The 18,163-nt window shown below is 38.5% G+C and overlaps 1 protein-coding gene across 2 annotated transcripts; it reads left to right on the plus strand.

Annotated features, from left to right (window-relative positions):
• The first annotated feature begins 1 nt into the window (after position 1).
• On the plus strand, positions 2–18,038 carry LOC135323503 (alpha-methylacyl-CoA racemase-like). 2 transcript variants are annotated; one of them, XM_064501952.1, is made up of 5 exons: positions 2–339; positions 1,458–1,601; positions 4,491–4,651; positions 9,210–9,396; positions 17,210–18,038. In XM_064501952.1, exons 1-5 carry the CDS (start codon positions 90–92, stop codon positions 17,617–17,619), a joined length of 1,152 nt encoding a protein of 383 aa, XP_064358022.1. In that variant the 5' UTR covers positions 2–89; the 3' UTR covers positions 17,620–18,038. The 2 variants fall into 2 exon arrangements, with proteins under 2 accessions (XP_064358022.1, XP_064358023.1); XM_064501953.1 differs by lacking the exon at positions 2–339 and adding an exon at positions 701–830.
• Positions 18,039–18,163: the final 125 nt, after the last annotated feature.

Here is an 18,163-nt window from a genome sequence, read left to right on the forward strand (position 1 = left end):
GGTTTCCACGGACCGCCGCGGCGGCCATTAACGGCGGGGGGGCGTGAGGCAGGGATCGATGTCTCGGCGCTCGGCAGGCGGCGGCCGCCATGGCGCTGAGCGGGGTGCGGGTGCTGGAGCTGGCGGGGCTGGCGCCGGCGCCGCTCTGCGGCATGATCCTGGCCGACTTCGGGGCGCGCGTGGTGCGCGTGGATCGCGCGCCGCGCTCCGCCGTGGCGGCCGACGTGCAGGGCCGCGGCAAGCGCTCGCTGGCGCTCGACCTCAAGCGGCCGGCGGGCGCGGCGACGCTGAGGCGGCTCTGCCGCGCGGCCGACGTGCTCGTGGAGCCCTTCCGCCACGGTGAGGCGGGCGGCGGTGCCGGCGCGCGCTGTACCGGGGGCAGTGGGGGGTTGGGCCTCCGCGGCGTGGGAGGCGAGGCAGTCCTTGAGCGTGTGCGGAGCTCTGTGTCGCTGGGCTCCTGGGCTGTCCCCGCCTGCTGTCTCAAGCCACGGTCATGAACCCAAAAACTCTGCTTTTCAGGAGGTTTTTCTCCCCCCTTTCATTTTCTCGTTGGTGACTGGGTGGACCTGGCGTCTCAAAATAGTTGCTAACTGGTAGAAGTGTGTTCCCAAATTTCTCTGCTTTCTCTTTAGCAGTTTACCGCTGTTTACTAAGAAATACAGCAGAAAAAGATTGTAAGGTATTGGAAGATGTAGTGATCTTATGGACCCGTTTGTGAAAGAAGCGTCGGTGAAAGGTTCAGGGGTAGAACAGGCCTTGAAGCATGTCAAGGGAGTCGATACCTCCTCCTCCGACCTGTGCCTCCCTGCGGCCCCCGTATGGATTACAGGGTATAGTCTGACCAAGGTTCCCTGAGCAGATAAATCGATGATTTGTGTGCAAAGTGAATGCTTCTTTGAAACCGCTGTTTTAGAAACGCACCATCGATATGTTAGTCTTGATTACTGTAGACTATGCTGACCAAAACTGTATTTTATAGATGTTTAAAAGTTCCTTATTCTTTACATTGTGCAAAGGAAAACTTGTTCTTTTGTAGTTGTTGCAAGGCGGCCTATTTGCCTCGGTGAGTTAAAGATACAGGAACACAAGGGCTACTGAGGGGGGGAATACGTGGGTTTTGCAAAGGAAATACCTTCTAATGAAAGATGGAAGTAATCTGGCAGACTATTGGGGAAGTAAAAAATTAAAAAAAAAGCTGAGAGAAAGGACCATAAAGCTTAATTTCCATTTAATTGGCTTGCATTCGAAATGCATACAGTATGCTGCTAATTTATAACATTCTGGCTCTTAACGTTTTAATATGGATACTGAATTAGAATGTATTATTTCATAAATTGCAATTCAATTCTGTTGCAGTGTAGCTTATACTTATTTTTAACTGTGAACCATGTAAATTTTGAGTCCCATGAAAAAAGAATGTGAATTAGGATTTGGTGCTTTTTTTTTCTTTTGTTCAGGTGTCATGGAAAAACTCGGTCTTGGTCCAGAGGTTCTTTTGCAGGAGAATCCCAGACTCATCTATGCTAGACTCACTGGATTTGGCCAGACAGGAAAATATGGCAAGTCTGCAGGTCATGACATCAATTATTTGGCATTATCAGGTAGGCTGAAAATTTCCTGTTGAAGTTTTTATTTTTCCTTAATTCGGGACTTAAGAATTTATTGAAAGATTCTTTGCAGATAGCTCAAATTACATGAGGTGTAGTTTGGTGAAGCAGCTGAGCTGATAGAAAGCCTCACTGGCTATGAAGGAGAGGTTTCTCCTCCATCCTTGCGCTTCTCTCTGCTCCCTTCTCTCCAGGCTCTGGTGCTTGTTTGACCCCCCTGTGAGCTGACTCAGCTCCTGAGTGTGTCAAAAACTGACCCAGGAAAAATGGGGATGTTTTTCTGCCAGATTGTTGAGTTGAAGCAGTTCACTAAGAGGTTGGTTGGACAAACATTAAAAAAAAAAATCGGCACAAGAAAGAGGAGGAAACTCGGGCTGGGCAGGGCTGTTCATTTTGGCAGCAGCAGTGAGCTGTTAGTCTGGATCAACGTGTCTTCTCAGACTGTAATGTATTTTTCTCGTTTTGTGCTGTTTTATCTGAACAGAGTTTTTTTTTTTCTCTTTAAAGAGAGAACTGAGGTCTGTATGTATTTTTCTTTTCCTTTGAGGCCTCTCTCCTAGAAAAGCACTATGTTCATAATCCCAGAAGGATTGCAGATTACTTTGCCTACATTGTGAGCAGCTGCTTTGAAGTAAAGTAAAACTGCACAGCATACAAGGCATTCTCTTGTGCTTTTCTGCTGCAAATTCCTCTCCAATTATACCATCCCAAAGGAAAGCAGATTTAAAATAAAGTGGTTTTTGTCTGCAATGCTACGTTGTCTTAGAATATTGTAAGACAGTATGCTCATTCAATGACTGATGATTTTACAGGTATGCAATACCAAACAATAGCAAAATTACCCAATTCTGATGGTAGCCATCAATCTGCAGTCATGCATAGTCCCACTTACTGCTCTTCACGCTGCCTGGACCACATGTGTTTGTCTCTGCCCCTTTTCCAAACCTATGGGGATGGAGAGAAAGTGGGCCAAAACCTCATGGCTTACCGCTGGATGGTGCATTTCTTTTAGCCCCAGGAAAGTGCCACAGCAGAACTGCTACAGATAAGGATATCTGGTACGACCATCTGTGGGGATCCACTTTATTGGAGGCTGAAATTCCTTCAGGGATGGATTCAGTCTCCGCTCGTAGCATCAGATTGTCAGAGTATTAAAAAGAGAAAAAGAGACCTTGTCTAAAACACTTTTGACTTTGTGTCTGCATGATTTGAAAGTATTGTGATAGTTTAATTTGTTACAAACTTAGGGAAAGGTTCAAGCATTGTCGTCCATTGCAACCTTAGTTGATGGTCTCTTCTGTTTACAGTTTTTTTAATCAGTACAGTTTTGGTTAGTGCTATCTTACTGTAATTGAGAAAGGCCTGCTGCAAGAAGGAAATTTCAGGCAGACAGACAGTTCAAACTTTTTGGTATTTCAAATTTAAAAATATGAATTATGTATCAGTACTTTTAAAGTATAAAAGTCTATGAGATTTCCAGGTTGAAAAAGGATCAGGTAAAGAAATGAGTGAGTTACAGAGCCTTCACTGCACTACTTAACTATCTAACTGATAGCATTTCTCTTGCCAGACATCCCACCGTAAAAAATAAGTCTGGTTTTAAACGCATGGACTCTCCCTTCAATAAAATTAAATCTGCCTGAAATTTCACACAGTTAGTTTTTTCTGCCAATTTAAAGGAAATAGGACAAGGTATTCGGGAGGTATTGGTGCTCAAAATTGAGGTGATCTCACAGCTTGAGTATTCTCCTGATGGGCTTTGGCTTTCTGAAACTCAAAAATGGCTTGCATTAGGAATTCTGGATGTAAGTTAATATGATAATCTTTTGATGCCCGTGACAACCGTTAGACTGTTAACAGTCAAATCCTAGTCATGGACAGGGCTTTCTACATGTATTACAGTTCTGCAAGCTTTTTTATGCTGTATACTCAGCTACTTAAGAAGTGCATTAGACCATTAACTGACTAAACACTGCACCAGAATTGTGCGGTTTTCAGGAAATTGTGGCCATGTATGCTACAAGTCTCAGACCTTAGGCTATAAGCGTAGCTGAGACATGACCTTACTGGAAAGTTTCTTACTTCTGCGAAGGGAATTGTTATGAAGGAACCACAAAGAGTGAAGTGATAGTGAAAAGGCTGTTCAAGATGGCAAAGAAATGTTAGCAGATTCAAAGCTGTCTCTGAAATAATGTCAGTGGCCAGGTCTTGGCTCTGTTTCTTTTCTGCATGGTTTCTGGCAGACACAGCTTCACTGCATCTATGTTACATGCAAAAGGAGGTAACCTTTCTGTATTATTCACCCATTCCTCATGTATACAACCTTATTTTCAAAGATACTTGAAGAGAGAGGGTAGGACTGAAGTAGGGTTGTTGGTGTGAAGTCCTTTTTTATGATTATTAATTCATGGGTTATGTGCACAGAAGGCTGCAGATCTGCTTTTTTTTTTTATCTTGAAAGATTCAAAAAAGAAAAATCTACTGAAGTTCTTCTGAGATTTAACTCCTGCTCATAATGCCTATTGAATTCTTATGTGGGAAGTTCTAAGTAGGCACAAATAGTTAATATAATATTATTTCATATATGTATTTTTGTATGAAATACTGTTCCTATATAGCCAAATGATCAGTGCTTTATCTATGTCACCTTTATTAATCTATTTAATCAGATACACCTTCAGTAACATGATTTTGGATATTCTATTCTTTTGTGAATAAAGACACAGCTGGAGTAGAATCAGAAAACAGTATTGGGAGAAGTTTGCTTTGTCCTTAGTTTGCTCACATAGATTGAAGAGAATGATACTTTAATTGTAGAAGTGTAGAAACTAATATTTATAATTCATTTTATAATTACATTTACCTTGTTTGCTCTACTATCAGGTGTGCTGTCAAAGCTGGGTAGAAAAGATGAAAATCCTTATGCACCTGTAAACCTTTTGGCTGATTTTGCTGGTGGAGGTGTCATTTGTGCGATGGGCATTATTATAGCCCTATATGAACGTACCAAATCTGGCAAAGGGCAGATTGTTGATGCCAGTATGGTAAGTTTTGTCTCATGGGGAGGGTGGGTTGCTGTTTCTTTTCTACTCTAAGTCTGTAAAATGGGAAATGTTGGACCTATTGGTAAGGTTTAATATTAGGAACTTCGGAAAAGTAAAGTAAGTAATTTCATAAAATGGCTATTCCTTTCCCAAAAACAGATTTCACAGGTCACTGTTGCTGTAACTTCCTTATGGCATAGTACATACAGTCAAGTTCCTTCCCAGTGCCGTTCCCCATTTTCTTTTACCAGTCTGCCTTCTTCAAAAAGTGTTAGCTGTATATATTTGATGAGTAAGTTTGGTATATGGGAATAGGATGTATTATAGACAGCAACCATAATGCATAATAGCAAAAACAATGATCCTGATTTAAAAAAAAAAAAAAAAATTGCGTTAGCTCTATCCAAGACACATCTGTTTATGACTTTGTGATAGGTCATGTCTTCTGAAAAGCGCTGTTTTTGCTCCCACCCCACCCCCCCAAAAAATTACATTGATTTCTTGGCAATTATCCATGGCAATTTCAAACGCTTTGCATTAATACATTGTAGAAGAAATGAAGGGCTACATGCAAATTTGTAGTAGCTTAATCATGAATGCTATGGAATTTTTCACTGCAAGGCCACTCACTTGTATGTAGAGGAAAAATATTTATTTACATTTATCCTTGAAACCCATTGATAGTGTTATTTACGAGTATTTTTTTCTCACTTGCACTCTCTTATTTTTTTATTTTTAAAAGAACACTGCAATTAAAATTTGACCTCTCCAGAGATACTGTAATACAATGAAGGCTATCATTTGGACTCTAAATATAAATTTTAAGAAATCCCTTCATCATAAGAGGTCTTGAGGCTAGGGGAATAGCAACAGATGTTATTTGTCTTGACTTTAGTAGTTTTTTGACAGATACACAGGACATTCTCAAAAGCGGGCCATGGAATTATGGTCTAGATGAAAATTGCATGGGATGAGTGCAAAACTGGTCTAATCTTTTTACTCAGGGAGTAGTTATTAATGGTCAGTTATCAAAATGGAAAAAATTAGTAAGTGGAGTTCCACAGGGTGTCTTTTCTTCTTTCAGTGTTTTCTCTGATAACCTGAATAACAGACCTTTACAAATAATGAATAAGGGCCTCTACAAATTGGAGAAATGACGTGAAAATGTTGGCTGAAATTCAGGGAGACCACTGCTCAGTACTCCTCTTAGGCAGAAACAATTAGCTGCACAAATACAGTATGAGAACAATTGGCTAAAATACAATCCTGGGGGTTTATTGTAGTCACAAGCTGAACATGACTCAACAGTACCACGCTGTTGTGAAACACACAAACACTGTAATAGGATGTATAAGCAGGAATTATAACCAGCAATGTTTCTGAAGTAATTCTTCTAATCGGTTCATCTGTTCAGCATGTGTAAGGCCTCAGGAAAATATTGTGTCTAACGCTGACCATCATCTTTCAAAAAAAAAAATCACAGTTGGAGGAGGCCCAAAGAACATAGCAAAAATGACTGTGGGTCTAAAAACCATGACCTATGGTGAAGATTGAAGGTGTTTACATATTTGTAAAGTGCAAACTGTGAAGAGATAAGTTTTTGAATATGTAAAAGGCTGTTTCTTATGGTTGGGAGTATTATCTTCTCTGTCTGTGCTTTAAGTCATTGAACAAATTTGTTACAAGAAGAATGAGTGCAAGTCCAACAAACGTCCAAATGAGATCTCTGGCTAGTGGGGAAAGGAATGTGTGTGGTGTGTGTGTGTGTTTTTCTTTGTTTTTTTTGTTTTTTTTAATACCCCGAAAATGTCTCTCTCCCCCAATTTTTTTCTTGTCTCATTATTAGTTGTGGAATTTACAATTCCCTACTGATATTCCAGGCAACCTCTGAAATGCTTGTCCAGTGGCACCGGATTTAACATTTCTTTACGTTCCTTTCACTTACACAAACTTTCTGAGACAGTTGATGAAAGACATGCATATGTCATCCACAGCAAAAGCAGTTAAATAAACTGGGATGGTTGAGTCTCTTTCTATTTCTAAATTTGATTTGTGGACATAGTGTTTTTTTTTTTTAATACAGTAATGCAGCATTAAAATATTTGAGCTGTCATTTCATTTTAAAGTTTTATTTTGTAGGCATATTACTTATGTTGCTGAATAGTTTGGGCAATCTGAATATGCTAAGGATACATGGGGGAATTTTCTATGGTAAAAGAGAGAAAATGGATTTCTTTCTTTAGCTGCTTTGTGTCCCCGGGATTACTTTTAATAAATTTTCATCTTTTTTCATAGACAAAGAAGTGTTGTACTGAACTACTATTTTTTTTTATTGTAATGTACATATGAGGAGCTCCTCTAGTTAGCAAAGCTAAACTAATACAAAAAGAAAGTAAAGAGGCGATCAAGTCAAGGGCTAGATTTGCATCACTCTTCACATTTGTCCAGCATAATAGTCATGCTGTGTAAATAGTAGACAGTGGGTCCTGCGTTTTAGCTCGGGAGAATTAAATGTCTGGTCTGAACCAATTCACATTAGTTGCTGTCTCCTCTAATCGCAGGAATTGTATGCATCTGATTGCTCCTGCATGCTGAGTAGGGTGCTTCCTGTGAAAACTGTGGTAGGATACAGTCAGCGCAGGGGTGCGTCTGTGCTCCCACACCACCATCACGTGCAGGCACGTGAGTAAGGGCAGCTCCTTAGATTCACTCAAAATTCAGACACTGAGCCTTCCGCTGACAGTAGGCATCTGACCAAGCATGACTTACTCCTTGTGAAAAGAGCCACAGGAGAAGATGGTGGTGGTGACCACTGCTTCATAATAGCCTCATAGTGAGAGCATTTCACTGTCGGACAGAAAACTGGAGATCTGGGTTTTTCTCAGCCTGGAGGTATTAAAAAACCAAAGCTCCCACATCCTAGAAGAGCTCCTCAGTCACAAGACTAGAGGTTAGATTGCAGTGGGTTTGTTCTCAGTCATTTTCTCTGCGCTGTTTCACTCTGCGGCAGGAACAGAAGACTCACGGCGTGCGTAGAGGTCACCCAGCTGCATGCTGCTTTGGATCACCCATCCCTGCTTCAGAGGCTCCTGGCACTTCTAGCATTAGGGAGTCCTTAAGCAAAATGCATAGCCGGTATTGCTGTAATCGTTGTGCAATTGAGCTAAAGAGGAAAGTGATCACAGTGGTGCGTGTGGAGTCATCTGAGCCTGCCTTTGGGAGTTCAGGGCAGAGCTTAAACACCTTTTTACTTGTCTCTGAATCATGAAGGGGCTTGGGCACATGCTAGCTGTCCAGTTGCCGAGCCTGGGATACTTCTGAGGTCCAGTCAAAAAGAGATGCTATTTTACTGTAGTTGTCTCCAGGGCAGGTAGCAGGGTAGGTAGGGTACTCCTCAGAGTTCTGACAAGTTTAGACACAGAAGTCTAATTTGCAGTTAGAGCTTATTCTGAATATTATCCCACCTATTGTTACCTTTACTTCCGATGTCTTTCATGTAATTCTTTGGTAATGTGAGCAGTGCAAGATAAGATCATTAGTAAAGCAAACAGTGATTTGATAGTCTTGCAGTCATTTTGCAAACATGCAGATGAAGGTATGTAATATTCTCTCACAGGAAAGTACCTTAATTGACTTCAACATATGACTTAGGGCAAAAGTATTCCTGTCTTTGTGGCAAGAACTTGGGAGGAAGAAGACAAACAATATACTTTAAATGAAGAAACCTTCATGACTCTGCATACTTGAGATTTACATCTTTTTAAATTCATGCTTAGAAAGGTAGAAACTAATAGGTATTTCTACTTTAAAATTTAGCAGCTTTATATTTTGGTACAATCTCCATGCTTTGCTCTACAGACAATGTCAGATTAATTTTACACAGCTGAAAATACATGAACCAAAATGATAGCTACTGCCACATTTGGACAATTACTCCCAGTTTTCCTGAGAAGATAATTTCTAAGTACTTGCCAGTGGTAAGAGTGGGAAAGTATTTTTTTTGTTCTAACTTAGTGATCCAGATGAGCTTCCCCATTCGCACGGTATGAAAGAGAGCTTTAACTTCTGCTTTCCTTCCTGTTTTCTGCTTCTAAAAATAGCAGTTGTCTTATACTCAGGTAAGTTCAAGACAACTTACTGTTGACCTATAAATTGGTAATTACGAGACTGGTATAGGCATCCTGGTTTCTACAGACAGAAAGCTTGAAGGCTGACAGATACTCAGTGTCCTAGAGAGCAAGGAAGCTTGTCCCATCACCTAAAATGTGAACCTCTATGTGAACAACTAGTGGTTATGAAGTTGCTAAACTAGGAAACTGAAGCTGTATTATTACACTTAGGCTCCTTGTTATTCTTTAACACTAGAAAGTTTCACATATGCAATATAAACTGTACTTCACAAGTATAAGAAACAAAACTGCTTAACGGAAATTTTGTGGTTAAAAATCTTAACCCAGGGCAGACTTGCTAGTGAGTTTTTGCAGTCTTGTTTCATGTCAAATTAAAGCAATATGTCAGCTAATTTATTGAAGCTGTTGTTTTTTTGTGTATCTTGAAGGTAGAAGGAGCAGCATACCTGAGTTCTTTTCTGTGGAAATCACAAAATTTAGGTCTTTGGAACAGACCCCGAGGTGAGAACTTACTAGATAGTGGTGCTCCTTTTTATGAAACCTACAAGACCTCCGATGGAAAATATATGGCTGTTGGTGCCATTGAGCCTCAGTTCTACGAACAGTTAATAAAGGGTAAGTAGCTTGGAGCAGTTGTTTCGCATCTGCAAAGCATGATTGAATAAATTCTTTTTAACTAAACTTTGATTCATGATATTGGTTATATTTATATCTTTATAAAAGCCAAACCCTTTTGAAAACAGTTGGGTAGTATTGTAGCTTTTCAGTTGACTTCCTTCTTTTGTCTTGATTTCTTTCTTTTTCATCCCTTTTCTTCTGAAGTCATGGTATTGCTAGTCAGTGATGTGGCTGAAGCACTGTACAACTATATCGGAAACCAGTTTCAGATATTTTTGCTATACAATTTTTAAAAAAAACTTTTATATCATTTTAAAAATGAATGTTCAGTGGAAATATCCCATAGTATTTTTTGATAACTATGACCTTTTATAAAACAAAAGTCAGTTTTATAAATTAAATTTCACCACAGAACTTCAGGATGCTCTTAGAGTACAGCCATGGCTCTGACTTTTATATTTGACTAAAGAGTTTTAAAGTATGTTTATGAATGTAATTTATATGTCTTAAAAAATTAGATTGGGTCATGCAAAGTCATTATTTTGTGATGTTAACACTAAAATTTGCAGGTGCCCCTTTACCTTTGAACCAATTGCGTAGTTTCAGCTTTAGATCAGGTGTGCTCTTAGCTTCTTATTGGTTAGTTCATTTAAAAATAGATTTCCTCTGTTATGCCCCCTTGATAAATGGCTATGCTTTCCACACTGAATTTATGAAAGTTTAAAAAATCCACAAAGAATTTGGGATTTATTTTCTATTCTTAGTACTTAGGATATGAACAATGTAAGAAATCCCTTTTAACCTGATTTTAGTTCTCGTTAATGAGTAGGACGAAATCCACATAGGAGATATCTACAGTGGGTGTTCCTAGACTGTATTATGTGATCACTTTGATATGTAAATGACTTAATGTGGTAACTCTTGGCTGGGCGAAGGTGGCAGTGAAGCAGCTCTTGACTCTTGCTCAGCATCTCCCCACAGATTATTACTTGAATTGCAGGTTGGATGCCTTCTCACAGGCAGGTACTGTCAGTCAGCTGAGCCACTGTCAGTCAGCTGAGCCCCTGTCAGCTCCGTTGTGCTAACAAGAGCATAGTCAGTGCCAGGGCTTGCATTTCCAGGATTTTTTGAAATTCAGGAACACAGTCAAGGTGAGACGTGCCTTTGGTGGGCACAGTCCTAAAGAGGGAGGACGTCTTCTGTTCTTTTTGACATTGCTCTCTTGCAGGCTCTGTGCTCCCAAAGAAAGTCCTTGACCATTTGTGGCTGTACATGGCTGCTTCTATAAATGGCCATAAAGGACTATTTATTGCAGAGAATTTTCACTGCTGCAGAGAATATCCAAACTTGTATATGCTGATACATGAAATGCACAAAGCAGCCTCATGAACTGACCCATTGCCATGTCCAGCATGATGTTGTGCACCCAGATCAGATGCCAAGTTTGTGAGAACCATGTTTTTGGCTGATGAAGCTGGTGCTCCTCTTTCTCGTTGTCCTGGGAATATCATACCTGTTAGGCTCCAGATCTAAGCTACTCTTTGAAAAACAAAGTATAGTTGTTTTTTCCGCAGTTACTGATTCTTTGAAATATTATTCTCATCTAATCCCCTGGAGTTTTTTGCTTGCAATGACTAGAGCTGGGGAACAAAAATAATTAAATATAAAACTGTATCAAAGTAAAATGAAAAGCCTTGCTCTGAAAATTAGGGAATTTGGAATTTCAGTACGACTTCTTCAGACAGAATGCCTTTATTAAATACAAAGGAAAAAAAAAAAAAGAACAAAGCTACTTATTCAAATATTGATCTGGTTGGCCTAAAGTTCATGTCTGTGGTATTGTATGCTTCTCTGGAGATTAAGTTGAATAGCAATTGCTTTTAAGCTACAGGAGTTGGATGAAATCTCTATTTATTCAGGAAGAAAACACATTCTGTAATGGAGTCTGGGCTCAGGTTTTTTGCCCTTCTTCCTCAGTGAACCTTTCCCAGATGCTCCAGCCTTCCTGTATTGATCACTGTTGCACGGCCACAGTATGAAGACTGAGGACTTTTCCAGTCAGCCAGCCAGGTTGTCTAGGAGGATACCCTAGGATGGTTGAATCTAGTATTCAGACAAAGTAATACAATCACTGACTGGTCTCTGTCTCATGCAGATAACTCTTTACTGAGGAAAGTGTTGAAATTCTGTTTCCCTCTTGGTGGTTTCTCAGAAATTTGGAGCATAAAGTCAGAGCAGCAGCTGTGAATTCATCAGGCTATATTGGGGTACCCACATTTGGCAACTTTATTTTCATGTTTGAAAATATTTCCTATGCTTAAAACACACTGAAATGGCTTGATTTTAACAGCTGAAGTTTCAAAAATGTTTTTTCGCACAATAAAAGACAAATGTATTTGCATGTATATAGAAAGGCTAGTGTAATCACAGTTGTGGCTGTGTGCCTGTCAGCTTCTGTCATATTTCAAAAATTCAACATGCAGACTACAGTCTTACAATTAAAGGTAAAAAGCAGGTTTTTTATTGGATCACAATTTTTGCTTCCAGTCAATATTTTTTCTTTATTTATTTTATATCAGTGTTATTGAAAGCTTCAGACTATAAACTCAAGATTTTTTTTCACAGTGCTGCATTTAAAATAAATGGTCTTTCTTCACTGTATTTTAAGTGCACGTTGTGAGTTGTTCGGATTTTCACATAGGAAACAATTATCCCCTTCAGTAGTTCTGATTGTAAGCTTCTGAAGCAGCAGTGTACTGAATTAGAACAACTGATTCTTCTTGTAGCTAAGAGATCTCTTTCCTTTCAGGGATATCTATTGCAGAAATCGAGTTCAGAATTTAAGCCTTTGAATGTTATACGGAAGAAAAAGCAGCTTGTGAGAACCGTACTGCTATTCCACAAACCCAAGGAACTTTGACTTAGACCGGGTGCTCTGTTCAAGGCATTAATTCCCTGCTTTGAAGTAGTTTTAAAATGCTGTGTTCCAGCTACAATTTCCATGATTTCATTTCATTCTTTTTTTCCATACTTCTGGTCAATTCTGTTGGTGAACAATTTGGTGCTGTTCCAGATAAAATATATTCAGAAGCCACTTTATGTCCATCTGTTCATATTCAGAGAATATGTTACTTCTGCCACTCCTGCATAATGAGAACACAAGGATGTGGGTGTTGCAGAAGTAATGGACAGAGTTTTAAAGACTGCAAATGTGAAAAAGGACCATGATTTCTGAACTGGATGTAGCTGCCCACGAAACTCTGATTAGCAGAAGTGAAACTGATTTCATTTTGCATGTTCTTGCCTTTAGTGTCTCCCTGTAGAATTAGGAACCCAGTGCTAGATGAGAGTGCAGGTAATAAAAGAGAGAGGAAAGTTCTTAAGGGGACTATAGAGCCAAAAGCGTTAAGTTTAAGAAAATACTGCATCTTAATTTTGAGAAAACTGTTGGCTTTAGGGATCGTGCTCGCTAGGGAAAGTGAAATTTCCACTTACCACAAATTCATGAGTTTTTAAAAACTTGGTTATGAGAAAAACTGGAGCTATACAAAATAGATAAGGTAAATGGCCATAAAAGCTGCGCTATTAGAAATTATATTCTGGGCTCATTATAGACTATTTGCTGTTCACAAACATGCTGTAATCTTCTTGCTTACATTAATTTTGTTACTAGTAAAGACAGCCAACTTGCATCTTATGAGAAATCTGATGGAAGAAATATGTGTTACTAAGGCTAAGTCTCAATATTTTGATAAAAAGAGACAGAATGTCTTCCAGCTGAGTTGTAAATTGCTTCTGCAAGTTTATCTTGATTTTTAGCAATATGTGTGTAGTTATTACTGTGGCCGGGCTAAGGGAAACATGCAGAACTTGGTATTTTCACATATCGGGGAGAAAGTAAAGGTGTAAACTTGGTTACATAAGATGAACTTAGTATAAACTTACACTGATATGAAAAGCAGAAACAGCCACTAAAGCTCTGAATATATATTTGATATTCCTTTTACAACATAGTATGATTTCTTTTTAAAAGGAAGGAAAAAAATTTAGAAAGTTCTTGAAAAAACATAGTTTACATCATTATGAAGGATTTCCACAGGGCTGTCCATTTTGTGATTATGAAGTACTGTATATTTTATTTAAAATATATTAATGTACTGTATTTCATACAACCTTTTTATTGGGAAATATGCAAAGTGGAAGAATAGTTTCCTTATTACAGTTTAGAGATCCTCAGTTGTACATAATTTTATTTGAATTTATTTATCGTGGTAGGTCTCAAACTTTGTACTAAAACTCCAGAGACCCAGGTTCTTGCTGCACCAAAACATTTACAATTGTAGTAATTACTATGCAAACTTAGAGTGCAGCTATGGATGCATTTGTAGTGATGCTCTGGTAGCAGTCTGGTTCTAATCACCCTTTTGATGAACCATCACTCTTTTCTTTTTTTAATAAAAATTGAAAGGAGGAAAAAGCAATACATAGCAACTTTAATGAAAATTCACTGCTGCTTTGGAATATTCTAGAGTTTAATTCCCTGTGAGAGTGAGAATGAATTGCATTTATGTAGAGCAATGGTATACATTTTCTGGCTGTGGTTTGGGCCAAAATTAAGGAAACCTATACTTAGATGATTCTGTTGATGTGTCATGGCAACATAATTTAAAAATTACTGTGCTGTGAGCATATAGCTTGGAAAAGAAAATCAGCAGGTTAGAAGAAGAAAATCCCAAACAAAATCCCTCTAGGGATCCTAAATATCCTTTTAAACTACTATAGCTGAAATACTGTGAGAAACTGCTTACTTCTGTTTTATCAAATCAACATTGCAGATTTATCTTTTGAATTTTATTGTTTTCTCTCTCTTGAAATAGGTGCCTAATTTCGCTGCACTTCATCTGAGAAGTTCTGTAGGACTAGACATTTGTAATTTGTTGCATTAATAAATCAATTGTAGATATATCTCTCAATATAGCTATAGCAAACAAGACTTAATTTTTCTCTTTTTTATTTTCCAAAAACCACTGTTTCAAAGCTGTAGTGGGGTAAATTGTTGGTCTTTTCTAAAGAAAAATTCCTAGATCAAAATCTGAACAGGTCTTGATTGCCGTACCGGATTATCTGCGTAAAAGATATTTTGCTTTCGATTATATTGGTGAAATATGTCATTCTGTGGTTATCTCAAGTAGTTCTGTGCTGTGTAATTGTTTCCCTGTTGACTCAGTTGCTCCTGCTGTCATTCTGTTTGTCTGCACCACAAATGTTTAGCACAAGGTGGAAAATGAGAAGCTTCAGTGCTTAAATGCTGTGAGTTCATACTATTTAAAAGTTGAAGTCTTCAGTGGTCAGTGGAAAATGAGCATGTAATATTACATTCCAGGTTCTGCATATTGTTCTATTTTACTAGAGCATGTAGGGTTAGATTCTGCCAATTTTCCATCTGGCATGATCTTCAAGAATAATTGTGTAGTACGGTAATGATAGAGTTATATTCATAATGGTCTGATTCTGAGAAGCCAAAACATAATTAATTAATAAGCAAATCAATACTTATCAAACCAGTGTTTCCAATTGGTATGATTTCATGCATTGAGACAGAATCACAGATAGTATGTTGCTACTTAGCTTTACTTGTTGTGGAATGTAATTTTGTCTCACCTCCCAATTCCCAAGTAGACTATCTAGCACTATTCATCTTTAATAATATATTTTGAGTGAAGATTTAATCAAATTCATTTTGTGAACATCAGTAGCTTCAATTTAATTACGAATGCTGAACCCATATGAGTAATCTTCAATTGATTGTTACTTAAGATGAGAAGAATTGCTATGAAGAGTAGATTTTAAGTTTAGAGATTTCAGGTACATGTACTTGGTAACTAAGGAATAATGCTTACCTTTTAGTGATACTTAATTTGATATCCTTAGGAACTTCTAATAAGATATGAAACTGTTTATTCTGCCTTTGGCTGTGTTGATTTTCTTCTAAATATGAACTATTGTATGGCTGTATTTCTGAGTCTGAAGACTGGCAATTTCTGTGTGTTTTTCTTTGCGGTACCAAAGTAAGATTTAAGAGTATATTCGTTTTAAAACACACTATTTAGAGTCTCACTGAACAACAGTGAAACCCATTAAGTATTATGGTAACTTCATAATTTGGGGGAGACTGAGCCCCAAGAAGGACACGCAGTAGAGATTATCTGCAAAAGAATGAACTTAAAGAGCAGAAGAAAGGGCATTATCTTACTTTCTTCTTCCCTGTATGTTTAGTAGTTATGTTTCTGCCCCTTTCAGTGATGAGGAAACTGTGGAAATAGCATAAGATACAGAAAGCTTTTTCTGCCTATGTATAACTGAAGATGAGAGGAGTTCTGTGTCAATTCTACATGCAAACAGGCATCTGGTAGGCAAGCCTGTTATAAAAACTGGAAGTCCAGTCATCAGTCTGATAGCAGTCATAGCAACAGATACAAGAAAAAAGGTTCAAAGTTAAATGTTTGCAGAGCTCCACGTTTTCTGTGCGTTTTGCACAGAGCTGTTGTTTTCTAAAAAGTTCCAGTTTTATATTGGTTTGTAAAGCATTATGGTGATAGCTATTCTCAAGCCCTTCTTAATTTCTCAAATCTACATGTTTTCTATCCCTGCTTTTTCTAATTTTTTTTTCCTGCTTCTTTCAAGCTGCTGTAGTTGTGACCATTTGGACAGCCTTCCTTATACCACTTATGAGTTCTGTTTGATATTATGGACTCTGTACCCTTGTGTGTACTACCTCTGTTTTGAAAATGGGATTTAATTGCCTTTTTTCTTTTTTGTTCCTTACCTCCTTTTTGAGGTAAACCTTACAAGAAATGTTAACAACTCTTGCATCTCCTATATGCCTGTGGTAGGGTCCGGAATTGTTACCATCTCCTAGATAGCTGGCTGGCGTTGTTGTGGGACCTACAAGGCATGCATTTTTCCAAGCCTGCACTTCCTGAGTAGGCAACTAAGCAAATGTTTATGCATGGTGGAGGTCATGGACAGAGTGCCAAAATAGTCCCTGGCAAAGGGAGCTGAAGACTGTAAAAGAGCAGGTCTATTTCCAAACATAGGAGAAATTAAGGTAGGAGATTGGAGGAGTTCAGTGGTCTCAAAGAGGAGCAGGAGGAGAGTTTGAGCCAGGCAGTGTGCTGCGAGGTGAGAGCAGCAGTCTCTGGCAGGACTTGGCCCCACAGGCAGCTGCAGCCCCGCTACCTCATTCACATCTGGCCTGGGTATGTCCACACTGTCTTCTCCTCTCTAGCATGGAAATACCTGATTGCATTGGGCTCCAAATCCTGTAGCTTGCTGAATGTCTGAAGTAAGGCAGATTTACTGACTTCTGTGACGTAAGTATATTGCAGTAGCCCTGGACCTGTTCAATGGATGGTTGCAGCAGCTGGTGCTAAGTGTGTTGCTCCTGCCAGATAGATAGCACAATACCTATTAGGGAAAATGTTCCCAGGACAAAATGTTCTTTCTAGGCAGCTGCTGCTCTTATAAGACATTTATGTGAGCAAGTGTTTATTATATATACTTAGTTAAAAGGCCACAGCTGATGCAGTTTAGTTTAAGAGCACATGATAGAGCATGACATTCTTCTAGTCTCTCCCTGCTTCTCCCCAAATCATAGATATCCTAATGAAGTTTGAAGTGACTCTTAGTGTGTTGTGCGGCGTTGGGCTGCCTGCAAAATACTAGTTTCTCGAGAAATACATTTAGTTATGGGCAGCTCTTTAGTTTATCTAAGCTATGCTATTGTTAAATTTTGCTTTTTTCTTTTCAGGTCTTGGGCTAGATTCAAATAAACTTCCTAGTCAGTTGAGTTTCTCTGACTGGCCCAAAATGAAGAAAATGTTTGCATCCATATTTGCACAGAAGACACAAACTGAATGGTGCAGCATATTTGATGGCACTGATGCCTGTGTGACCCCCGTTTTATCTGTTGATGATGCTGCCTCGCATCAGCATAACAAACAAAGAGGTTCTTTTATCAAAAACGATCAGGAAGAGATAAGTCCTAGACCTGCTCCTCTTCTTTCACGCACCCCTGCTGTTCCATCTTTTAAAAGAGATCCCTTTATAGGAGAACACACGGAAGAGATACTTCTAGAATACGGATTTACTAAGCAAGAGATTGCTAAACTTCATTCTGATAAAGTAATAGAATTCAGTAAACCAAAAGCTAATTTATAATCTCTAACTATGCAAATCAGAAGAATTTCAGGCTGATGCAGTAAGATTTTATGCATTAAAATTGAATTATATGACAAATAAATGTTTGTATGGTATTGCTTTTAAATGAATGTTTTAAATGAATGAAGTTTAAATTTAATTGAAAGCAGTGGGGGTGAAGTACCTGTATACCTGGGTGGCTTGCGCTGGAGTACACAAACTGTGTTCCTAATAAGTCTAGAACGTTACTGAAATTGTGTCGTGAAGATCTACACTGTTTATTTTACTAAGCAGATGTAAATCCTCATAATGTTTCTTTAAATAGCATATACTGTGAAATGTTTGTTTCTTTTAATTCTTAGTTACAGTGTTGCTTTGTAATATATTTTGTAATTACCTGAAGGTAGTACTTTTCATAAAATATATGCTTCATAAATGGGTGATTGTGTTGTTTACTCATAGATTTGAAGGGATTTTTATCTCTGTCGTACTGATTCATTTGCATTACCATGCCAAAACAATGGTCCATATAATGCTGTTGCCTTATGCTCTGCTATAGAATTGT

The sequence above is a fragment of the Dromaius novaehollandiae genome, chromosome Z (assembly GCF_036370855.1).
Source record: "Dromaius novaehollandiae isolate bDroNov1 chromosome Z, bDroNov1.hap1, whole genome shotgun sequence".
Lineage (NCBI taxonomy): Eukaryota > Metazoa > Chordata > Aves > Casuariiformes > Dromaiidae > Dromaius > Dromaius novaehollandiae.